Here is a 27,254-nt window from a genome sequence, read left to right on the forward strand (position 1 = left end):
TTGCAGTCGTTGGAGATATCATGATGAAATTTGGCAAGAACGTTACTACTATTACTATATATGTGCTAAAAAAAAGTAGCAAAATCGGATGAAGAACACTCCCTCTTTTTAAAGAAACATTTTTTGAAAGTCAAATTTTAACAAAAAATTTAATATCTTTACAGTATATAAGTAAATTATGTCAACATTCAACTCCAGTAATGATATGGTGCAACAAAATACAAAAATAAAAGAAAATTTCAAAATGGGAGTGGCTTTTTCATAAAATTTGTCTAGAATACTTTTAATGCCATAAGTCGAACAAAAATTTCTAATCCTTGTGAAATTTAGTAGGGGCAAGGATTCTATGATGATAACTGTTTTGTGTGAATATGGGCGAAATCGGTTGAAGCCACGCCCAGTTTTTATACACAGTTTTCCGTCTGTCTTTACGCTCGGCGTTAACACGATAACTTGAGCAAAAATCGATATATCTTTACTAAACTTAGTTCACGTACTTATCTGAACTCCCTTTATCGTGGTAAAAAAAAATTGTTGAAATCTGACTATGACTATGCCCACTCTTTCGATATCGAAAATTACGAAAAATTAAAAAAATGCCATAATTCTATACCAAATAAGAAAAAAAGGATGAAACATGGTAATTGGATTGGTTTATTGACGCAAAATATAACTTTAGAAAAAACTTTGTCAAATGGGTTTGACACCTACCATTTCAAGTAGAAGAAAATGAAAAAGTTCTGCAGGGCGAAATCAAAAGCCCTTGGAATCTTGGCAGGAATACTGTTCGCGGTATTGCATATATAAATAAATGAGCGGTACCAAACAGATGATGTTCTGGGACACCCTGGTCCACATTTTGGTCGATATCTCGAAAACGCCTTCACATATGCAACTAAGGGCTACTCCCTTTTAAAACCCTCATTAATACTTTTAATTTGATACCCATATCGTACAAACACATTATAGAGTCACCCCTGTCCACCTTTATGGATTTATCTCGAAAAGGCGTCCACCTATAGATGTAAGGCCCACTCCCTTTTAAATAATCATATCCATATCGTACAAACACATTCTAGAGTTGACCTTTATGGCGATATCCTGAAATGGCGTCCACCTATAGAACAATGGCCCACTCCCTCTTAAAATACTCTTTAATACCTTCCATTTGATACCCATGTCATACAAACACATTCTTGGGTTACCCAATCTTCATTTTCCTACATGGTGATTTTCCTTTATTTTGTCTCCAAAGCTCTCAGCTGAGTATGTAATGTTCGGTTACACCCGAACTTAGCCTTCCTTACTTGTTTAATTTTAGTTATTTTATTAAAATCAATTCCAATTCCGAGAGTCTAATCATTTTTACTTTGTTATATTAAAATGGATTACGCTGCAAAACTGCATATTCAAAAAAATTCAAAAAACATAAAATAAACGGTTCGAAATGTTCTGGAATTAATTAGATTTTTTCGCAAAAAAAAAAAAAAGATAAAATCATCTAGCGAAATTTGTTAAAAATGTATACTGCTATTTTTCTCTTCGCTGCTGTACTCACACTATGTTTACCCTTTTTCTAAGTAAATAAATTTAGTATTACTTACTTGGGGTTACAATTACAATATTACATTATGTCCACCAAAGGCATTAATTGGATTTTATTTTCTTTTTTATGGCACACCCAATGTGTATTTAGTATACACATGTACGTATCTACATTACCTTATGTGCCGGCTATATAACAGATTTTTACATATGCAGACACATAAGCTTATATAAACAGCTGTTCATCTGAATGTAATACAACGTTCTAGCCCGAACCAAAGTGCCGATTAAGCAACAGTAATAGTGCCATATAATATAGTATAGCAATCTTTTTCTTAGCACTTTTACATACATACGCACATACACCCGTAGCAAAAGTACTAAATTGGTTGAACCACAACATGGACGTGCACGCAAAGCTCGGTAGTAGGATGAGGCTATAAAAACGGAGATAATAAATGTGGCAAGCCTGTTGTTATTGCTCTCTGTTTGTATTTGTTGTTGGTTGTCGTGGTAGGCAGATGTGCTTGCTCAGCTGACCCATCACAATTACTCTGCTATGAATTTCTTTACGCTGCGTAAAGATCTGGTGTTAATTAAAGCAGACGTTTGTATTTGCTTTGAGACCATTTTGGTTGCTTGTAGATTTACGTAGGATGTTGTAAAAAAGATGGCGATGGGGAGTAAAATATTTTCGGTCTTTTGGTAAATTAATAAATTTTATTATTTGAACAGCATATCAAAGTAAAATTAGATTTGAGTTTACTTCATCACACAAATTTTGGACGGTAGAAATCAAATTTAAGTGTAAAAATTCCACTTAAGAAGTCGGCATAAAACATGTAGGTCCCGTCCGGCCGATTTGTAGGGAAAATTAATAGGAGCACGACGCAGATTGGAAGAGAAGCTAGGCCTTAGATCTCTTCGGAGGTTAACGCGCCTTACATGTTTTTTTTTTTTAATCGTCATCTTTAATTGGCGCTTATCCGTCTAAGCAATTTTGACCATTACATAGCAAGTTACGCCAGTCATCTCTGTTTCGCGATAACGGACACCAATTGAGAGCACTAAAGGAATTAAAGCTTTCATCTGCATGCCTCTCCTAACTCAGAGGAAGGCTCTTCCATCCTCTGCTATCAATCTTCGGTGTGGAATGAAATAATTTTTTGGCCGGAAGGTCTTCGTCCCTTCGCATAACATGACATAGCCAGCGAAGACTTTGGGTTTTTATTAGCTGTACATCGTCACTTTTGCGTAAAGTTCATACAGCTCATCATTATATCTCTTTCGATACTCGCTTTCAGTATCACAGAAAAGACCATAAATCTTCCGGAACACATCAAGAGCCATCTCATATTCTCTCTCATATTCTTAGCTAGACATCAGTACAGGTATAATGAACGAATTGTAGAGCGTAATTTTTGTTCGTCGAGAGCGGAATTTACTTTTCTGTTGCCTATTGAGTCTAAAGTAGCCCCTGTTGGCAAATGTTATACTGCATTTGATTTCCGAGCTGACATTTTTTTCGCTGTTAATGCTGGTTCCCACATAGACAACATGCTTCACAGCCTTGAGTTTGTGTCCGTCATCAGTGACGTGGCTGCCAAGGTGCGAATGCTCCAATTCATTTTTTAAATACTAGAGATTGCACATAAGAGTTTCCGTAACCCAAATTTTCAACGAAAGCAGTTAGTTAAACTCCACTATTTAAATAGTTGCTAAATACCGATGTTGCTGATTTCGACTACTCACAGAGTATGTAAAATCTTAATATATAAAAAACACGTGAAACACAATTGAGGCCAATGGACTCCTAAACTACTGAACCGATTTTGAATTTCTTTTGCACGCCGTGTGTAGTTTGATCTAACTTGAAATGTAGGATAGGTGACTGGGTGACTAGGGTCTCAAGATATAGGCCAAAACGTGGAACCAGGTATCCCTAGAGTGTGTTTATAGAATATGGATATCAAATGAAAGCTGTTGATGAGTGCTTTAGTAGAGGGTAATTTTCATACCCCTGGGTGACTAGGGTCTCGAGCTATAGGCCAAAAACTGGACCCGGGTACCCGTAGAATGTGTTTATAGAATATTGATATCAAATGAAAACTGTTCTTCTAACTTTTTTCTAAAATTGTGTTGTTGCTTTGCCCGAGGCGTGGAGCCAGGTAGTCGGAGCACGCTACCATGCCACCAACGCGGCCGCCATAAAGCAAATAATACCGTTAAACTTCATTTTCCTTACAAAAAGATAACAAAGCATGCAAATGGTGCAGATTTTCTAAAACTATAAAGTTCTGAGGAAAATAAAATTACTTTAATAAAGTTTACGATAAAGTTAAATATATATTCCAAGTACCTGGTGTCACATTTTATTTTGTGTACTCAATCAGCGGTCTGTTAACAAACCCTCTACAGAAATTCGACTCACATACTGCATCGTCTGATTAGACTGAGAAGAATTTATATCACGAGACTATGTATGTCACATTGATGGATGTGCATTAATGTGAGTGCCGAAATTCAAATCTACCCCGATCAGTGTTGGTAAATGACCAGTTTTGACTTGGAAAAATATGCGTAAGCTGAGCTTTTTTGAATTCTGTATTCTTGCAATTCTTGTTCTAAGTACATGGCGTTTTCTTGCCTGCCGCAATCGCTCCAACTTTACTCATACATTTTACATCATTATTTATTTTTAGACTGCATATTTATTACGATATCTTAAACCAGAGTCAATTTCACTGAGTTTCATTCAAACATCCATAACAAGTTTATATGTATATTGTGAATTTGTGCAAGTATTCCATAGGCAAGGGATTGAAAAAAAATTCTTTCAGTACCCGCCTTCAGCCATCATCAGCAATTTAATATCGATATACCGCAGAATCCAACAGAAACGTGTTTTGTTTAAGTTGCGGGTCACCTTTCATTTTCTTCCTGAATGTAGTTGCCTGATATGATATCGGAGTTGTTTAATTTTGAAAAGTTTAAAACAGATATCCCACCTTGTTCTTGTCCGCTTGATACATGCTAAAAATATAATGAAGCTGGGTTTTGTGTACTGAAAATATATTTTAACATCAATCTTAAAGCTACACATGTAGCAATCTGTGGATGTAGGAGCTCAACATCGCAGCATACTCATTTCATCAATTTATCCATTTATTTCCTTCGACATCATGTCCACTGATGGTAGCTAACGCTTATTGTTGAGTAGCTATGTATGTATATATAAAAAAAGTCAATTTCTTTTTGTGCACCACAAAATCTCACGAAATTCAATTTCTCTTAAATGTTCTGATCTCTGCGTGATTTGAAAGGTCCCCTAGTTAACCATGATGACGCTCGCGTGTGACAGCGAACTTACTATGAAATCAATAAATACTGCTTAAATATAATCTTCGATAGATTTGTGTAGCATGCAAAAATATTGAAAGTGTAACAAAATAATTTTTACAGTCTCAGCACGTACGCAACGCAACTTAATGCTAAGTAAATTTTACTAAATCGGAAACGCACACAAAAGATGAAAAGCAAATCATGTGAGCTTATATAAGCTGAGAAAAACCTGGAAAAACGTGCATATACATACATACATACACACGTAACTAAGTGACACCAAATCACGGTGGCCACTTCGATCCATTTGGACCAAAAATGGTCCCTTCCAACCCAATTTGGCCCGCTGGTCCCTTTTTTCAATTCCGGCCCTTTTTAGGCAGTAGCAATAATTTTGGTACTGAAAGGTTCTAAACACGCAGAAAGAAAACAACACTTTGAGTGTCTGTCTATCATTGAATTTATTAGAGAAATTCTTTCTCTTTTATAAATAATTTCTTAACCTACACATTCATAATTATCCTAATACTAACAAACTAAAAATATGTATATTTGTAATAGTGGTAAGTATACATGTAGATTTGTATTAATGGTATGCATACATGTAGATTTGTATGCAAAGTCAGCAGATTGATGTTCATGTAAAATGTTTCTATGTGAATATTTGATTAATTCACATTATTGGTTGTATGTAAATATTTTGGTGACAAACTAACATTGACGATCGGCAGTGTATTGACCGGAGTGTGTGACTAAGCAGAATTTGTTATGTGTGAACTGACAAAGGTTTCATATTCGGCATTCCATTGATGTTAGCTAACCGCTGTGTTTGGTCAATGTAATTTATGTCGCATAATATTCTAATATGATTATGCTATTACTAAAATATATTGGCATAGAAGTTCATGGTGCATAATGCCGCAAATGTATTGCATAGGTGGGCATGATGCATAATGCTACAGTACCTTTTTCCACTCAGGCGAAAATTCAAAATATTGCTCACAAAATTTGTCACACATTCATACACTCACATATAATTTTCAATTTCATTGAAATTCTTACCACAAAAATTGCTCAGTCAACAAAATGTACCAACATAATGACATTAAAGAGAAATGTTGGATCTTTGTGCCATCACATTGTAATTAATTTATGAGAAACAACGGTCTTATCAGAAAAAAGTCTTGTTTTAGTGAATATATATTTCGATCGGTTATCCAACAATTTTCGTGACAGATTTTAATCAATTGTCGAGCTAAAAGAAATTGTTTCAAATACACGTGCGTCTCTAAGAAATATAACAATGACCTCAAAACTAAGTAAATTAACGAAACTTATTTGCTTTACATTAAGTGAACTTGCCACTCACTTAATTTATGTTCGAGCGTACCGAGGCATATTGAGAGCAAAGTCCAAACAAAAAGGAGCACCTTTAAAATTTTTTACAAGGTAATTCTATGAAAAATTTTTTAAAGCATTACTTCTCGTTTGGAAAGTCGATGTTTGAATCTTTGAGCCACGCAAGATGCTTGAAAACTAATTATCTTCGCACAAGAAATATTTTAACTTGAAGTAAGACAGAAATACTTTCTGAAAGCGATAAATTTATAAAAGTACAACGAATTGCAATTAAAAAAAATTTATTTTTATATTCAGCTTTTGAAGCAAATTCAAAAGATATTTGATTTCGGAAGAAGTGTTTTGTGAAAATTATTCCCGTATGTGCTTGCCGAGCAAAATAAAATTTATTAACAACACTGTTAACTAGTTTCTCGTATCTCGTATCCGGTTCCGCTATTGTACAGTTGAAACTTTTAAGACGCTTGATTTTAAATCTGAAGCCTCGGGCTAGATTAAACAAATGTGAGTTCAAAACTCACACTTACTGAGTCTAGGCTCTGGTATGCAGTTTAGAAGCTAAGAGAAAAAGTTAATATCTATAAACATAGCATTAAACAATTGTTTAGTTTACTTTCCGATTTACTGAATTTGCCATAACGCAAATTTTCGAACCGTTCCCTATTAAAACCTAACCGCGATATACATTTTATCTCATTGCAATCAAGCAAAACTAGGTTCTTATCTTTTGGTTGGCGAAAGACATTGAGTTATATTAGAAATGTGAAAACACCTAAACGTACACATAATTCTAGTTTGTATTACTGCCAAGTGTCTCATATTAGCTATGTTTATAAAAACTTTATATAGGAAAATGTGCAATCATCCTAAATTTTTTTAATTTTACAACGAATACTCTAATAAATTGCCGAATTCTTTGTATACCAATAAATTAAAACTAAAATTTGGTCCTTTTTTTTAAATTTGGTCCCAAATGAAAACATGGTGTGGCAACCGTGCTCTAAATATGTGTTGCTACAAATATACATACATGCACACACGTTTAGCAGATATGTTTATAAAAAAAGGTTGCTCATACGCAGCGGTGGTCCTATCATTGCGTGCATATTTATGTTCGTCTGCTTCTTATTTTCGCTTATCAGGTATCATGGCGCTGCGAACCTCAGTAATCTCTGGATTTACTTTATCTTACTTTTATTCGCATATCTTTGCTAGCATAAAACTTTGGCCAAGCAGCCTTTCAGTCATAAAACGCAAATTGTTAAATAATCAACTTTGCTCTGTGGCAAATAAATCCACAGCACGCTTACGCCTTAAAGCCCCGTCACATAGCAGTTTGCATATACATAAAAACGTTTACCTCAATCTTATGCATTATGAGTAGATTTCACGTATTTTTATGGAGAACGGTAGATTGAGCGATATTAGCGCCATCTGACATCAAAAAGTAGACAAATTGCAACTTTTGTTGCAAGTAAAGCGTAAGAAGTAGAATTTGACATTTGCTTTGGCTAAGGGTGTTGGCACACTTTGAAGTGAAATAATTTTTCCCACTCGTTGGTAACTTTTTTAACATTTTTGCAATTAAACACTGCAATATAACAAATGAATACGACAGAAAATATGTTAGCAAATATTTTTGTTGTATATGGAGAATATTTATAACAGTGCTTCGCGCGAAATTTTGTATGTATGTAAATGGGCAATGCGAAATAAACTTCAGTTTCCAAATCTGAAGTTGCTTCATATTTATAAACGCAACATCTTGGTTGATTCTGGCGATGTTACTGGAATGCTTAAGCTTGTGTTAAACGCATTTACATATATGAAAAATTGTATTGTGCCGCGGTCTTTACTGCCTTGTGATTTCGCATAGCTTGGGAATTCGTTAGAGATGATTTTCCAAGAAAGTGTTGCCAACGTAGTGGTTAAGCATGAAGGCTCTGGAAAATTAGTTGCAGTGTTTTGAATATAATTTTCGTGGAATTATATTACATTTATATCACTAAATAAATGAAAACAATGAGGATATTTGAATTCTTATTTTAAGGAAACTTTAATCCCTGTTAATCCTTTAAATTTACAGGATAATATGTGCTCGAAATTAATTTAAAATTTCTTTATTTGGCAACATAGTACTTCTTTTAAAGCAAAGCCTTTAGGGCGTGGCAACAATTCCATCTTAATTTAATACTTTCATTTATTCTTTGTTGTACAAACAAATGTATGCTTCTTGGACAGTGATTGATTGTTTGTGATGTGGGTTCATTGTCAAATTGATATGGGTTATTATTATGTATGAAATGTCAGTTATTATTACACAGTTAGTGAATATGATAATTTTTTGTTTTTATTTTTCTTAAGTGGATTAGCCATTCACAGACATACAAAGCATAAACGAAACATTTTAGTATGCTAGGTTAGTAGAAGAGTGGATTTTAGCTTTGTTTTGAAATTTAAAATAATATATAGAAAAAAGCGAGATTAGAAGAAAAATACCATTATATATAAAAATGCAATGTTTTTGTTACATATTTGTATTGAAAATAGTATTTGTAAGAATCATGAGAATGGAGAAAAATATGCCTGTTGTTAGTGCCTGTGTTGAAAATAGATTTATACGAGTAACTGGACTGGTTATTGCTGTATGATTGAATATAAGGCTTTTATCTACTGGTTCGTTAAACCTTCCCAAAGGGTTTTATTAAACGAAGTTCCGAGTCTCACTTTATAGAAGTTGACAACGATTTGGCTATTTTTGAGGTACACGGTTAGGTTAGGTAAGTTTTGACATAGACTGCATGAGTCCATAGTGTTACCAGAAGTTTGTTTAATGACCAAACTGAAAAACCCTATCAAATCTAGGTGCTCGATCGGTTGCTCCTCCAACACGCACTTCCTACACCTTCTATCTCTGACCAAGTCTGGTTTAAAGGTATATGACACCAGCAGGCAGTTTCCAGTCAGAATATCCATCATGAGTCTACAGTTCTCTCTTTTTAATCATATAAGCAAATTTGTTAGTCTAAGGATGTAAGAACTACACATGATCTTCGACACTTTACAGTCCAGCGCATGGCCCCACGTCTTTTCCGCTTGATCGATTATGTGCAACTCTCGCCTTCTTTAAATCTAGCCCAATATAATCAAGGGGTGTGCCATTTTTAGCTAGCGCATCCGATTTTTCATTCGAATGTATTCCCATATGCCATGGGACCAAGTATGGATGTATGCTTCTCCCTTTCCCGATTCTTTCCAGGGATTGCCTACACTCCAACACGCTGTGCTATGCGAGATTGTTGCCTTATTTGCTGGCTGGCTATCAATGCAAACGTTGACGCGGCTGTAGCATGAACTATTTCCTTCCAGTGTTTCCACTGTTTTGGTTACGGCTACTATTTGCTCTTGAATAACGCGACATTGGTCTGTCAGTTTGCAGGATTGGTATGTTAACGTAAATTTAGGGATTTATTATATTTATTATTATTATTATAGAAAAGTTTTGAACGTGTTATCAAAACGTTATTGATTTGCTATCGAAAAGTTGTCGATTTACAATCGGACAGTTGTTGATTTATATAAAGGTTAGGATAGTAAAATATATGCATCAACTCCTATCCCAAATATAGTTGGAGCACATGCTTCCAGATTGGAGTTTCGGTGTGGTCTGGAAAATTCACATGAAAGGTGATCCCGAAAACCGCGTATACGGCACCACTGGAGAAATATGTGAAAGACTGAAGCCTAAAGACAACGAATTAATTGTACCATATCAGTGCGGTAACAAACCTGGTAATTCTTTCAACGATCAGACCCAGACAATGCGCCAGATCCTGCAGAAGACACACCATATTAGAATCGACACTCACCGCCTTTTGTCGGTTTCAAGTCAGCCTTGCACAGCACGAAATGTAGTTGCTATGTCTGAATTTAAGTATACGTAAAGTTAAAAAGGCTCTGCCAAATGATGTTAATCAAACATCATCAAATCCGTAAGGATTGGGAGGAACCTCTGCTAGTCATTCGAAACCAAACGAGGCTTCAGAGAAGGCGACTCCAATTCATGCGATTTCATAAACCTAACGCTGTAGAAAATTATTCTAGGAGTAGCACTAAACCGTATTGGCACAATCTAATACAAAAGCGCTCAAAATTTTGGCGTATGGTTATGATATTGATATTAATGGCCTCAGCAAACGTGCTGTGAGTTCTGCCTTCTTGGATTAGATAAAGAACAAAAAAAGCGCGTGTTGAGGTGAAGGAGAACAGGACGAAGTAATCGGAGCATTCGCGCCTTTGCAACCACGTCACTGTTGTCAGTTTAGAAATAAAACTGAAATAACTTTCCAATAACTGTTACTTTGAACTTAATATCTCTCGAAAATCATGCTCTACAAGACGCTTATAATACCTGTCCTGGTGTATGGCTCGAAATTATAGGTATATGATAAGGAGGGAAGACGAAATGGCTCCTGGAGTTTTCGTGAGAAGTGGTCTAATGATGAGCCCTATGAGCTTTATGTAGACACAAAGATAGTGCAGTGAATAAAAGTCCAAAGGCTTCGCTGGCTAGATCATGTTATGCGAATGAACGAAGATGCTCAGGCCAAGAAAGTATTTCAGCGATATTGCTGTTTGGAATAGAGAAAGGGAAGACCTGCACTGAGATGGGAGGACGAACTGACCTCCTCGATGGTAATGTAGTCAAAATTTCAAAATGGCAATGTCGGTTAGAAGTTTAAATCTTAACTTAAGCTAAACTTCGCCCTACTAGAATAGTGACCTTTTTTATTTATTACAGTTTTTATTAATTCTTATGGGCACAAATTGTAATAAAGGAACCAATAGTTGTCAACCAGAGGACAAAAGTGGACAGTTAAACTTTTTTTGTTAGATTTTCTTATTCCATGCGCTCGTCATAAAATAAAATTTAATGCTAAGCTAACATTTTGAAAATTTGTTTGAATTTATAGACCAACTGTCGCAGATTAATTTTTTGTTAGCCAAATACATAAACTGAAGACACAACCTGATCAGAGACTATAAGACGAAGCTAGCTCAAGCTACAGATATGTATGTAGATATGAGCGCATGTGAATATTTGTATCTGAGAAACATAACTGCATAATCTAATCTAATTCTAATATCTAATATATATTATAAATGGGAAAGTTTGGATGTTAAGATGTTTGGATGTTTGGATGTTTGGATGTTTGGATGTTTGGATGTTTGGATGTTTGGATGTTTGTCCAGACGTTTGTCTTTGTGACTCAATAACGCAAGAACGGCTGGACCGATTTGGATGAAATTTTGCACACATATAGCCAATAGTCTAGAAGGATCTACTAGCTATATATTTTTCAAAAGGGGCGTGGTCCCCGCCCCCTAGGAACAGTTATAATTTAATAATTATATTTTTTCGTCTTTGCGACTGAATCACGCCAGAATGGCTACACGGATTTTGATGAAATTTGGGACACAGACAGTAGTCTACTAGCGAAATTTTTTTCGATCATGGAAAGAGGGGTGGGGGTCCCATGACCCCTTCGAGAAATTATTTTTCATAATTTTTACACATTATAACTTTACGTATACTGGCCTTCACCAACATCACAGACTCAAGGGGTCAAATAAGTCGAGGGCTTACAAAGTAAGCAGTGACACCCTCCGCCCGCGCCCCTTTATCTCACCCTCTGGTGTAAAATCCATAAATTGTTATAACTCAATCTAAATTTTCTCCAAAATCAATAGTTTTTGGTATCTGGTACATACAGAACGAGATCTAGACAATTTTGGAGGAACGATCAGTGGTCCTCTCCTCTACTCCCGCCATCCGCCCTCCATCAATTGTTTTTATTAGCACGCTTTTATTAGCTTTACCTGTATGTTTCTATCCAACTTTTTATTCGCTCCAATGGGCCTGCTGCCTTATTAACATGGTTTTATAATTAGCTTCACCTTATTTGTAATCCCGTAAGGGTCATATCGAGACCCTTCCGGGATCATTTCTGGATGGTTTTCGGGATCGGTCCGGGATTACGCCGGGGTAATTTCGGGACTTTTTCGGGACTATTTCGGGATCATTTTGGGACCCTTCCGGGATCATTTCTGTATAGTTTACGGGATCCGTCCGGGATCACGTCGGAGTTATTTTGGAACATTTTCGGGACTACTCCGGAATCATTTCGGGACTATTTCGCGATCATTTGGGGACCCTTCCGGCATCATTTCTGGATGGTTTTCGGGATCCGTGCGGGATCTCGTCGGGGTCATATGGGGACTTTTTCGGGATCATTTGGGGGCTCTTCCGGCATCATTTCTGGATGGTTTTCGGGATCCGTCCGGGATATCGTCGGGGTCATTTGGGGACTTTTTCGGGATCATTTGGGGCCTCTTCCGGCATCATTTCTGGATGGTTTTCGGGATCCGTCCGGGATCTCGTCGGGGTCATTTGGGGACTTTTTCGGGATCATTTTGGGGCTCATCCGGCATCATTTCTGGATGGTTTTCGGGATCCGTCCGGGATCCCGTCGGGGTCATTTCGGGACTTTTTCGCGACTAATACGGGATCATTTGGGAACCCTATCGGCATCATTTCTGGATGGTTTTCGGGATCCGTCCGGGATCTCGTCGGGGTCATTTGGGGACTTTTTCGGGATCATTTTGGGGCTCATCCGGCATCATTTCTGGATGGTTTTCGGGATCCGTCCGGGATCCCGCCGTGGTCATTTCGGGACTTTTTCGCGACTAATACGGGATCATTTGGGAACCCTATCGGCATCATTTCTGGATGGTTTTCGGGATCCGTCCGGGATCCCGTCGGGGTCATTTCGGGACTTTTTCGCGACTAATACGGGATCATTTGGGAACCCTTTCGGCATCATTTCTGGATGGTTTTCGGGATCCGTCCGGGATCCCATTAGGGTAATTTCCGGACTATTAGGAGATCATTTGGGAACCTTTCCGGCATCATTTCTGGATAATCTTCGGGATCCGTCCGGGATGCCGACGAGGTCATTTCGGGACTATTTCGGGATCATTTGGGATACCTACCGGCATCATTTCTGGATGGTTTTTGGGATTCGTCCGGGATCCCGTCGTGGTCCTTTCGGGACTTCTTTTCGACTAATACGGGATCATTTGCGGACCCTTTCGGCATCATTTCTGGATAGTTGTCGGGATCCCGTCACAGTCATTTCGGGACTATTAGGGGATCATTTGAGGACCTTTCCGGCATCATTTCTGTATTGTTTTCGGAATCCTTTAGGGATCCCGTCAGGGTCATTTTGGGACTTTTTCGGGGCTAATACGGGATCATTTGGGGATCCTCTAGGGGTCGTTTCGTGAATTTTTCTGTTTTATTTCGGGATCATTTGGGGACCCTTCCGGCATAATTTCTTGATGGTTTGCCGGATCCATCAGGGTCATTTCGGGACCATTTTGGGATCATTTGGGGACCCTTCCGAGATCATTTCTGGATCCGTCCGGGATGCCGTAGGAGCCATTTCGGGATTTTTTGTTACTTTTCCGGGATAGTTTTTGGACCCTCCCGGGATCATTTCTGGATCTGTGCGGGATCCCATCTGGGTCATTTCCGGACTATTTCGGGATCATTTTGGGATCCTTCCGGAATCATTTCTGTATGGTTTTCGCGATCCGTCGTTGATTCCTTCGGAGCCATTTCGGAACCTTTTCTGGAGTATGTCGGGGTCATTTGGGGACTTTTTCGGGATCATTTGGGGCTCTTCCGGCATCATTTCTGGATGGTTTTCGGGATCCGTGCGGGATCTCGTCGGGGTCATTTGGGGACTTTTTCGGGATCATTTGGGGGCTCTTCCGGCATCATTTCTGGATGGTTTTCGGGATCCGTCCGGGATATCGTCGGGGTCATTTGGGGACTTTTTCGGGATCATTTGGGGGCTCTTCCGGCATCATTTCTGGATGGTTTTCGGGATCCGTCCGGGATCCCATCAGGGTAATTTCGGGACTATTAGGGGATCATTTGTGGACCTTTCCGGCATCATTTCTGGATAATTTTCGGTATCCGTCCGGGATGCCGACGAGGTCATTTCGGGATTATTTCGGGATCATTTGGGATACCTACCGGCATCATTTCTGGATGGTTTTTGGGATTCGTCCGGGATCCCGTCGGGGTCATTTCGGGACTTTTTCTCGACTAATACGGGATCATTTGCGGACCCTTTCGGCATAATTTCTGGATAGTTGTCGGGATCCGTTCGGGATCCCGTCACGGTCATTTCGGAACTATTAGGGGATAATTTGAGGACCTTTCCGGCATCATTTCTGGATAGTTTTTGGAATCCTTTCGGGATCCCGTCAGGGTAATTTCGGGGCTTTTTCGGGATCATTTAAGGATGGCTTTCAGGATTCGTCCGGGAACCCGTCAGGGTAATTTCTGGACTTTTCCGAGACTATTTCGGGATCATTTTGGGACCTTCCCAAGATCATTTCTGGATGGATTTCGGGATTTGTCAGGGATGCCCTCAGGGTCATTTTGGGACTATTAGGTGAGCATTTGAGGACCGTTCCGGCATCACTTCTGGATGGTTTTCGGTATCCGTTCAGATTCCCGTCGGAATAATTGCGGGACTTTTTCGGTATCATTGGGGTCCCTTCCGACATCATTTCTGGATGGTTTTTGGGATTCGTCCGGCATCCCGTCGGGGTCATTTCGGGACTTTTTCTCGACTAATACGGGATCATTTGCGGGCCCTTTCGGTATCATTTCTGGATAGTTGTCGGGATTCGTTCAGGATCCCGTCAGGGTCTTTTCGGAACTATTGGGAGATCATTTGAGGACCTTTCCGGCATCATTTCTGGGTAGTTTTCGGGATCTTTTCCGGGTCCCATCAGCGTCATTTCGGGACTTTTTCGGCATCATTTAAGATTGGTTTTCAGGATTCGTCCGGGTTCCGTCAGGGTAATTTCTGGACTTTTCCCAGACTATTTCGGGATAATTTTGGGACCCTCCCAAGATCATTTCTGGATGGATTTCGGGATCTGTCCGGGATGCCGTCAGGGTCATTTTGGGACTATTAGGTGATCATTTGAGAACCTTTTCGGCATTACTTCTGGATGGTTTTCGGTATCCGCTCAGGATCCCGTCGGAATTATTGCGGGACTTTTTCGGGATCATTTGGTGTCCCTTCCGGCATCATTTCTGGATGGTTTTTGGGATTCATTCAGCATCCCGTCGGGTTCATTTCGGGACTTTTTCTCGACTAATACGCGATCATTTGCCGGCCCTTTCGGCATCATTTCTAGATAGTTGTCGGGATCCGTTCGGGATCCCGTCAGGGTCTTTTCGGAACTATTAGGTGATCATTTGAGGACATTTCCGGCATCATTTCTGGATAGTTTTCGGGATCCTTTCGGGGGTCCAGTCAGGGTCATTTCGGGACTTTTTCGGGATCATTTAGAGATGGCTTTCAGGATTCGTCCGGGAACCCGTCAGGGTAATTTCTGAACTTTTCCGAGACTATTTCGGGATAATTTTGGGACCTTCCCAAGATCATTTCTGGATGGATTTTGGGATCAGTCCGGGATGCCGTCAGGGTCATTTTGCTATTAGGTGATCATTTGAGGACCCTTCCGGCATCACTTCTGGATGGTTTTCGGTATCCGATCAGGATCCCCTCGGAATCATTGCGGGACTTTTTCGGGATCATTTGGGGTCCCTCCCAAGATCATTTCTGGATGGATTTCGGGATCTGTCCGGGATCCCGTCAGGGTCATTTAGAGGTGCTTTCGAGATCCCGTCAGGGTCATTTCGGGACTTCTTCGGGACTATATCGGGATCATTTCTGGATGGTTTATGGGATCCGTCCATGACCCCTTATGGGTAATTTCGGGACTATTAGGTGATCATTTGAGGACCTTTCCGGCATCACTTCTGGATGATTTTCGGTATCCGTTCGGGATCCCGTCGGAATCAATGCGGGACTTTTACGGAATCATTTGGGATTCCTTCCGGCATCATTTCTGGATGGTTTTCGGGATTTGTCCGGGATCCCGTCGGGGTTATTTCGGGACCTTTTCGGGGCTAATACGGATCATTTGGGGATCCTCTAGGGGTCGTTTCGTGACTTTTTCTGTATTATTTCGGGATCATTTTGGGACCCTTTCGGCATAATTTTTTGATGGTTTGCCGGATCCATCAGGGTCATTTCGGGACCATTTTGGGATCATTTGGGGACCCTTCCGAGATCATTTCTGGATCCGTCCGGGATGCCGTAGGAGCCATTTCGGGATTTTTTGTTACTTTTCCGGGATAGTTTTTGCACCCTTCCGGGATCATTTCTGGATCTGTGCGGGATCCCATCTGGGTCAATTCCGGACTATTTCGGGATCATTTTGGAATCCTTCCGGAATCATTTCTGTATGGTTTTCGCGATCCATCGTGGATCCCCTCGGAGCCATTTCGGAACTTTTTCTGGAGTTAGTAGGGATAATTTAGGGACCCTTCCTGGATATTTTCTGGATGGTTTTTGAGATCCGCCCTGGAGCCCGTCAGGGTCATTTCGGAACCTTTTCGGGATCATTTTGGAACACCTTCAGGGATCATTTCTGTGTGGTTCTCTGGATACGTCTAGAATCGTGTCGCTCTCATTTCGGGTTTTTTTGGGACTATTCGGGGAACTTTTGGAGACCCTTTCGGCGCATTTCTGGATGGTTTTCGGGATCCGTCCGAGATAGCGTTGGCGTCATTTCGTAGCTTTTTCTGGATAATTTCGGTATCATTTGGGATCCTATCAGGTTATCAGCTCATTTAGTCCTTTTTTTTACTCAATTACAAAAATAAAATGCATTAGACAGAAAACAAAATTTTAAACAGATAATAAGCAGGCTAACGCGAATAGCCCATATATTTAAAATTTTCCTTGCGGACGGGGCCGCGGGTAAAGGCTAGTATATTATAAATGGCAAAGTTTGGATGTGAAGATGTTTGGATGTTTGGATGTTTGGATGTTTGTCCAGACGTTTGTCTTTGTGACTCAATCACGCAAGAACGGCTGGACCGATTTGGATGAAATTTTGCACACATATAGCCAATAGTCTAGAAGGATCTACTAACTATATATTTTTGAAAAGGGGCGTGGTCCCCGCCCCCTAGGAACAGTTATATTTTAATTATTATATTTTTCCGTCTTTGCGACTGAATCACGCCAGAATGGCTACACGGATTTTGATGAAATTTGGGACACAGACAGTAGTCTACTAGCGAATTTTTTTCGAACATGGAATGAGGGGTGGGGGTCCCACAACCCCTTCGAGAAGTTATTTTTCAATAATTTTTACACATTATAACTTTACGTATACTGGCCTTCACCAATATCACAGACTCAAGGGGTCAAATAAGTCGAGGGCTTACAAAGTAAGCAGTGACACCCTCCGCCCGCCCACCCCCCTTTATCTCCCCCTCTGGTGTAAAATCTATAAATTGTTATAACTCAATATAAATTTTCTCCTAAATCAATAGTTTTTGGTATCTGGTACATACAGAACGAGATCTAGACAATTTTGGAGGAACGGTCAGTGGTCCTCTCCTCTACTCCCGCCATCCGCCCTCCATCAATTGTTTTTATTAGCACGCTTTTATTAGCTTTACCTGTATGTTTCTATCTAACTTTTTATTCGCTCCAATGCGCCTGCTGCCTTATTAACATGGTTTTATAATTAGCTTCACCTTATTTGTAATCCCGTAAGGGTCATACCGAGACCCTTCCGGGATCATTTCTGTATGGTTTTCGGGATCGGTCCGGGATTACGCCGGGGTAATTTCGGGACTTTTTCGGGACTATTTCGGGATCATTTTGGGACCCTTCCGGGATCATTTCTGTATAGTTTACGGGATCCGTCCGGGATCCCGTCGGGGTTATTTTGGAACATTTTCGGGACTATTCCGGAATCATTTCGGGACTATTTCGCGATCATTTGGGGACCCTTCCGGCATCATTTCTGGATGGTTTTCGGGATCCGTGCGGGATCTCGTCGGGGTCATATGGGGACTTTTTCGGGATCATTTGAGGGCTCTTCCGGCATCATTTCTGGATGGTTTTCGGGATCCGTCCGGGATATCGTCGGGGTCATTTGGGGACTTTTTCGGGATCATTTGGGGGCTCTTCCGGCATCATTTCTGGATCGTTTTCGGGATCCGTCGGAGATCCCGTCGGGTTTATTTTTTTACTTTTTCGGGAAAATGTCAGGGAATTTCGAGACTGTTCTTGGATCATTTGGGGATCCTTCAGGGATAATTTCTGGATGGTTTTCGGGATCCCGTCGGGGTAATTTCGGGATTTTTTCACGACTATTTCGGGGTCAGTTGCCCTTAAAGATCATTTCTGGGTGGTTTTCGGGATCCGTCCGGGATCCCGTCAGGGTTATTTCGCGCCTTTTCGTGACTATTTCGGGATCATTTTGGGACCCTTACGGGATAATTTCTCTATGATTTTCGGGATCTGTTCGGGATCCCTTCGTAGTTTTTTCGCGACTTTATCTGGGATAAATTGCGGACCCTTTAGAGATCAATTCTGGATGGTTTTCGGTATCGGTCTGGGATCCCCTCAAGGTCATTTCGGGACTTTTTCGGGACTATTTCGGAATCATTTTGGGACCCCTCCGGCATAATTTCTGGGTGATTTTCGGGATCTGTCCGGGATCCCGACGGAGTTTTTTCGGGACTTTTTCCGGACTATTTCTGGATTATTTGCGGACGTTTCAGAGCTCAGTTCTGGATGATTTTCGGTATCTGTCCGGGATCCCGTCGGAGTTATTTCGGGGTAATTTTGGGACCCTTCCAGGATAATTTCTTCATGATTTTCGGGATGGGTCTGAGTTTTTCGTGACTTTCGGGACTATTTGGGGATCATTTGCGGAACCTTCAGAGATCAATTCTGGTTGGTTTGTGGACTTTTCCGGGATCATTTGGGGATCCCTCCAGAGTCATTTCTGGATGGTTTTCGGGATCCCGTCAGGGTCATTTCGGGCCTTTTTCGTGACTACTATTTCGGAATCATTTTGGGACTCCTCCGGGATAATTTCTGGGCGATTTTCTGGATTTGTCCGGGATCCCGTCAGAGTTTTTTCGGACTATATCGGGATCATTTGCGGACCGTTCAGGAATCAAATCTGGATGGTTTTCGGGATCCGTCCGGGATCCCGTCAGGGTCATTTCGGGACTTTTCGTGACTACTTCGGGATTATTTTGGGACCCTTCCTACATCATTTCTGGATAGTTTTCGAGATTTGTCCAGGATCCCGTCGGCATCATTTCGTGACTATTTGGTGTCATTTAGGGACACTTCCGGGATCATTTTAGGTCTCTTCGAAACCGGTAATTCAGCACACATGGCCGTGGATTTACGGCAAATTATTCGTAATTAAAATTCGGTATGTTTTATCTTTAATATATCACAGATTTTTCGTTCTATTTTTAAATGAATCCTGTAACGAACTATTACAACTATAATTAAAATTTTTGTAATATTTTAACCAACTAAATACCCGAAAAAGCAACACTGCTTTCATTTAAAAACTTCTTTTTGGTTTTAGCTAATTGTAGTTTCACTCCTTTGTTCTATGAGTAGTAATTCTTTCACCCCTGTCATATCAATTAATTTAACTTAGAAACAAAATGTATTTTTTTTAATTCTAAAAAAGTGTATTGTACTATTCATGTAAGCGTGCCCATCAGCTCAGTTAGTTCTTTTTTTTTACTGTATTAAAAAATAAAATACATTGACAGAAAAAATTTTTAAACAGACAACTTGATAAGCATGCTAACGTGAATAGCACATATATTTTATTTTCTCCTTGCGGACGGGGCCGCGGGTAAAGGCTAGTACATAATAAAATATAATTTACTTGCACATTTATTGTGAGCTGTGTATATATTTTAATAAATCACTATAAAATGTGAACGATATAAAACACTTTTTGAACATTCACACCAACATACACACATACATATGTACATATTCATAGTCTCGCACGCAGAGCCAGACAGATAAACGCATATTAACTTGGTTAAATGATTTGCTCACGGGAGTTGCGCTCTAGAATTGTACGTAGAAGATAATATGCATAGTACATTGTTGTTGTTGTACATGCTCCATGCCGTCGAGCAACTGTTGAGCTGACAATGTAGCAAATAATTCATTGTCATGCTTACACACGCACACACACAGAAACATACATATATACATAAAAAGTTGTATTTGGTAGGACATACCAAGGCCACACAGGTGCTTGCACGCACGTACAGGATAATGTAGGTATTTGTTGTTATTTTCTGCATTTTTTGCTTCCGCAAATACATCCACATAAATATACCAAGTAATATATATATATATATTTTCTGTTGTTTCCATGTATTCACATATATTTTCTCAGTTTTCTTTTTTCTCATTTTATTTATCTGCCATTTTGCTAACTCCATTTTATATGCTTCTCTATGCTTTTAGGTGGTATCGAGTTTCAGATTCATCTGCACTATATCCAATTCCATCTTCACAGCGTGTGATATTGTCACGCACGCTTTTACTCATCAAAAATGCTGACGAACGTGATGCTGGCAAATGGGTAAGTGGGCGTAATAATGCTTTTGACTTATGTATAAGAGACTGAGAGAGAAATGGGCTGAGTGTAAAAGTCTCTTATCAAATATCAACAAAAATCAGGTGTTCTATCAATCAATTAAAATTTACAGCTTGCGCTGTCATCTAGCGTATGATAGCAACTGCCGGTAATGCAGTGCAAATATTCACAATAGTGTCATAGTACAAATAGATTTCTTTGTGTGCTCACAATCGTTTATTATTAACAAATTATTTTAATAAAATATAGCTAAACAAAAGCTCTACGACCAAAATTGCCCAAAGCTCGCTAATAGCCCGAATCTCCGTCTTTACAACCAAAACTTTATTTATAGATTTGGATTCCAAATAACAGCGAAAAAGGGACCCGTATATAAAAACAGCAATTAGAAATAATATATATGATAAGACGCTAGAGCTACATAAGACGTATAGAGCCCTAACGGAGTATTTTTATACTCAGCTGAACAGAGCTCACAGAGTATATTAATTTTGCTCGCATAACGGTACCCTGTAATGGCATAAACTAATCGAGGTAGACATAATCTTTTATATATCAAAATGATCTAGGCGAAAAAGAAGTTCATTTAGCCATGCCCGTCTGTCCGTTAACACGATAACTTGAGTAAATTTTGAGGTATCTTAATGAAATTTTGTATGTAAGTTCCTGGGCACTCACCTCAGTTAGCTATTTAAAATGAACGAAATCGGACTATAACCACGCCCACTTTTTCGATATCGTAAATTTCGAAAACCGAAAAAGTGCGATAATTCATTACCAAAGAGGGATTAAGCGATGAAGCTTGGTAGGTAGGTAAAATTTTGGACAATGGGCGTGGCACCGCCCACTTTTGAAAGAAGGTAGTTTAAAAGTTGGCAAGCTGTAATTTGGCAGTCGCCGAAGATATCATGATGAAATTTGGCACGAACGTTACCCCTATTACTATATGTGTTCTTAATACAAATAAGCAAAATCGGATTACGAACACGCCCAATTTAAAAAAAAATTTAATATCTTTACAGTATATAAGTAAATTATGTCAACATCCAACTCCAGTAATGATTGGTGCAACAAAATACAAAAATAAAAGAAAGTTTCAAAATGGGTGTGGCTCCGCCCATTTTCATTTAATTTGTCTAGGATACTTTTAATGCCATAAGTCGAACAAAAATTTACACATCCTTGTGAAATTTGGTAAGGGCATTGCTTCTATGACAATGTGAGAAATCGATTAAAGCCACGTCCAGTTTTTATACACAGCCGACCGTCTGTCCTTCCGCTCGGTCGTTAACATTATAACTTGAGCAAAAATCGATATATCTTTAATAGATTTAATTCACGTACTTACCTGAACTCACTTTACCTTGTTATTAAAAATGGGCGGGATCCGACTATGACCACGTCCACTATTTCGATATCGAAAATTACGAAAAATGAAAAAATGTCATAATTCTATACCAAATACGAAAACAGGGATGAAATATGGTAAGGTAATTGGATTGTTTTATTGACGCGAAATATAACTTTAGAAAAAACTTTATAAAATGGTTCTGACACCTACCATATTAAGTAGAAGAAAATTAAAAAAGTTCTGCAGGGCGAAATGAAAAGCCCTTGAAATCTGGGCAGGAATACTGTTAGTGGTATTACATATATAAATAAATTAGAGGTCGATATCTCGAAAACGCCTTCACATATACAACTAAGAGACACTCCTTTTAAAACCCTCTTTAATACCTTATACATTATAGATTCACCGCTAGTCCACCTTTATGGCGATATCTCGAAAAGGCGTCCACCTATAGAACTAAGGTCCACTCCCTTTTAAAATACTCATTAACATTTTTCACTTGATATGCATATCGTTCCAAAATACGTCACTCTTGGTCTACAATTTGGTCGATATTTCACAAACGTAAGTGTTATGGAAATAAAAACCACTTGTAAACCATCTACGTAACCCTACGAAACCGACGCAGCTAAACCCTCAGCTGAGTATGTAATGTTCGGTTACACCGAACTTAGCCTTTCTTGTTTGTTTGCGGTATAATTGGAATTATATTAAACAATAAAAGGACAAGTTAAGTTAACCAAGTTTTAGCTAAGCAGAAGGGTACTAAGGTTTTTTTAGTTACTGTAAATCTGGCAGTGATGTTGTTTTGCTAACCGTTGGGCCAAGCTGTTTTCTTAATATTTTTCATATCACGATTATTTCTTGACTATTGTATTATCATTTCAGAACTATCTAAGAAAAATTTGCTATTTTCAAAGCCTTTTCGGGGATATTTCGGAATCACTTCTCATCAGTTTCTTTGTCATTTTTGAAAAACATTGGATTTCAACCTGCTTCTGGATAGATTCGGGTTTTGTTTGGTTATCGCTTAGGAGATATTTCGGCAGGTTGTTTTGGAGATCTACTTGGTACCTTGATTTTCAAAACCAAGTCGGAACTATTTTTAACATATTCTTCGGACTATTTCGTCATTATTTCACCTTCTAATTGTTCAGTTTGTTGTTTCAAAACCTTTTTTTTTTCAAAACTGTTCTAAAGACGATCTTGGGACAAATTCGGGATCCTATCGACTCGGAAGTGCTCCTATTGGTGGTTTTCAGAACAATTTCGGAACTATCATGGCACTGCTTTTTGAACGATTCTGAAATAATTTCTTAAACATTTCGTTGTTTCAAAGATCTTAGGATGATTAGGATGATCTCAAAACTATTTCGTCAACATTTTGTGGCTTTTCAAAACACTTTCAGATTGTTTTCGAGATCCATTCGCGTGTTTTTCGGATAAATTTCAATATTTCGCGACTCTTTGAAGACTTTCGCAAGTGGTCAGAAGCTGTTATCAAGCAATCTCGGGAGTATCTCGGCAATGTTTTATGTACTTTTTTGAATCAGTAGCGAAGCGTTTTGGAACTGTTTTAGAAATGTTCTTGGAAGGCTTTTTCAGGTTCATTGTGAGCATGTTTAGGGCTTTTTGGGATTTGTTTTCGTGGTTGTTTTCGAAATCCATTCGGAATTATTTCAGGACTCTCTTCGCGACTTTTTTGCTATAAGTTTTATAGTCTCTTCGGAATAGTCTCAATGACGGTCTTGACACTGATTCGAGACTTTTTCGGAAGTGCTTGGTTGTTGTTTCGATATCATTTCGGGAATATATCGGCATTGTTTTCTGGTATCTTTCGAAATAGTTTTCATAAATATTTTTAAGTTGATGTTGGCTGAAAATAATTTCCACAGAAATTTCCGAAATATTTGAAATATGATCTTCGGACTATTTTTCGTTCGTTTTGAGACATTTCGGAAGTCCTTGGTGCTTTAGTTTTCGGGATAATTTTAGAATTGTTTTGAGCAAAATCTGTGGACTATTTCGTGACCGTTTTCGGCCTTTTTAGAACAATTTTGCAGAACCAAAACTTTCTCTGGCTACTAAGGAACTTTTTCAGAATAATTTGCGACTATTTTCGATGGAAGATTTGCATCGTTAATTGGCTTAAAGTTACCACTGCGTGTCCGTTCTGTAGTATATATTTTTATTATATACATACTTAACTACTTCGTCTCTATATAAAACTTTCTCTTATATTTGTATGTGCACAGAAACATCTCCGTAAGCATCTCTTTGCTCCGTCGGTGTATCCCAAACCGACCCCTATATTCACTACCAATTTCAAAATATCTCTCTGCTGCTTATTGCTTCGGAATATTTGCTTTGCGTTTTTGCTTTGTTTGTTTTTAAGAAGCAAGATTTACTGTACACATTTTCTAATATTCAGTTACAAAATGATTCTTAGCTAGGGTAGGATCAACGCTCCATGTACGACCTGAAACCGTGCGTTGATACCTTGCTCACAAAAGTTTGGAACAACTCTAAGGATGGAGTGTAGTTCGTTCTGCATAATTCTGACTATGCCATCAATCAGATCCATTTCTAAAAAACTGCACATTTTAATAGGCGGATACTGTTTCTTTATGCCTTTTATAGTCCCGGAGAATACAGGCGTAGTAGCGCTAAACACAGGTTTGTCGCCTTCAGCCGATAACGCTTCTTTTTCCGCTGAAAGCGTTTTCCTGTTCACACCGACCAAGGTATCGCTACAGGCGTTTTTCTTTATAGCGAACTAGCTTGACGCGCGCGGTTGGATGTACCATGTGCGTGCATGCGTTTTGGTGTAATAAGGCTTTTACTCCCTCTCTGATTCGTGCCATTTGCCATTTCATTTTTGAGTTTGGACTCACTAGTTGCCGCTCCTTCACCGAGCTCACTGATACCACTTTAGCCTCGTTTTGTTAAGTCAAGACACTTCGCGTAAAACTTTGTCGCCTATATTGGCTTGCTCCCACATTCTGTTTATCTCTTCGTCACTCAAAAATTAATAAAGAAGTACTAATTTTTGACGGATCTTAATTGTTCGCACGAGTTTCTTTAAAACTGGGCACCAAATAGTATTGTTTAAAAAACCGGAGCCAGCAAGCTTCACTATTGAGTCAATGGTTTGTATGATCAAATTTCATAGAAAAGATTATAAGCTAGGAAAGTCTGAGTTACTTCTCGAATTTGTAATATGGAAGTTCCAAAAAGCACCGACAGATAATGGGCAAAAGGGTTCGTCCGAACTAAGTATAATGTAAAAAAAGTACCACAAGTAAAATGAATTAAACTTTTGAAAAAAAAAGCACGTTCTTTAATTAAAAACCAACTAATTTCACGCAAATATTTTCACACCACTTGAAAAGACGGGTACCGGCACGTAAACGGAACATTTTTGTTATAAGTTGATACAAAAGAGAGATACATACATACAAACATATAAGTGAAGCTTGTGTAAGCGTGTTAATAAAAAGAAAACGCGACCGTAGTTTTTGGCGAAGCCGAAGGTTCGCTTGGACTCTGGTAATAAGCGATTATATTTGCTTGCATCTTTTCTTACAGTTCACTTTATTTCGGGCGAATTTCGCAAATATATAAGTTTTATATAACCACAGATCAATGGTTGTAATCGAGTTATGAATGCCATTAACGCCACCTTCCAGATAACTTTGTAATTGTCAATTTGAAAAGATGAAGTTGTACTGAACATTCCCCCTTCAAACTTATTTGTCTACACAACGGTAATACTTTTGAATAAATTTATATTTTGCAATTTCTTTCAGGTCTGCCAGGCAGCAAATCAATTCGGTGAACAACGTGTCGAAATTCGCCTCCTGGTAAATTCATATGTGTCGGTGCATATTTTGCCACAGGTGCAAATTGTAAATTCAGGTGGAGCAGCAATTTTCAATTGTTCAACGACGGGTTCGGCGATCGATGGCATTGAATGGCTGCATAATGGCATGCCTCTGCAGGGTAACAGCGCACTTAGCACCGGCCGTGAAAAGTAAGTGACTGAGAATGTTTTTTTAGAATAATATGAACAATTTTTGAAAACTTTTTACATAAATACATACCTCAAGATGGGTAAACTTTAAATAGGGAACTATGCACAAATTTTGAGATTTCAAGCCTGTAGAGTTTTGAATGAAGTAATTGAAGCATGAAATAACTCCCTTAGTAATTCGCTAAGTCTAAGCCTTTTTGACCCAAACTATAATAATTCGTATGAGGCTGATATAGATTAAGGTCTATGCAATTTCGGAAATGTGGGAATACCTCCTGCCAAACCAGCAACTATCTGTAGATCATTTCAGAAATATCTCTAGATCATTCCAAACTATTTACGGATTAGTTTCTGAGCTATTCGGGATTATTTCGAAAGATTTACTGGACTGCTTTTGAGATAATTTCGAGAAAAATGCATGACTATTTTGGGGGGATAATTTTGGGACTATTAAAAGCTCATTTCGGAGCTAATTTCGAATAATTTCGGGACTAGGTTAGGTTAGGTTAAGAGGGCGTGCGTGAGTGTTACCTACACTTCCACTCGGACATGTTTTTGTCCATTGTGAGTGCCATCAGTAAGTACAGGGTGGCGAAAAATTCAGTTAGCCCCATTACCTCCTAGTGGTCCTCAACGAACCACTTGCTTTCCCTGATGAACCCAAGAAGAAGCGACGGACATCGCCAGAGAAAGTGATAGATTGACTCCCGTTCCTCCTCATCTTGACAGCTTCTGCAGAGGAAGCTTGTTGGTATTCGCCACCGTCGGAGTATTGGTGCGATAGCACAATGACCTGTGATGACACCAGTAAGTACCCTCACCGCAGATTTGTTCAGTTTGAGAAGGAAGCTGAAGCCTTTCCTATCCAAGCATGGCCATAAGGACCTTGCGACTTCGCAGTCAACCCTATTGGTCCATAGCAAGTCCGTTGCCCTGTTCTCATATTCGTCGATTCTCCTTGAAGATAACTCAGCGGCGGTCGGACGGCGCTGTCCTCCTCACTTATGT

General features: G+C 39.1%; 1 protein-coding gene across 7 annotated transcripts in view; it reads left to right on the forward strand.

Moving 5' to 3' along the window:
- Dscam3 (Down syndrome cell adhesion molecule 3) overlaps positions 1-27,254 on the forward strand; it is a 296,098-nt gene that overhangs the window by 152,204 nt on the left and 116,640 nt on the right. For all 7 annotated transcript variants that reach the window (XM_067763262.1, XM_067763261.1, XM_067763263.1 and 4 more), the window contains exons 8-9: positions 20,730-20,847; positions 26,023-26,246. In XM_067763262.1, the coding sequence (XP_067619363.1) occupies positions 20,730-20,847; positions 26,023-26,246 (342 nt within the window). The remainder of the gene's footprint in view (positions 1-20,729; positions 20,848-26,022; positions 26,247-27,254) is intronic.

Source organism: Eurosta solidaginis, chromosome 1, assembly GCF_040869045.1.
Source record: "Eurosta solidaginis isolate ZX-2024a chromosome 1, ASM4086904v1, whole genome shotgun sequence".
NCBI classification, from domain to species: Eukaryota; Metazoa; Arthropoda; class Insecta; order Diptera; family Tephritidae; genus Eurosta; species Eurosta solidaginis.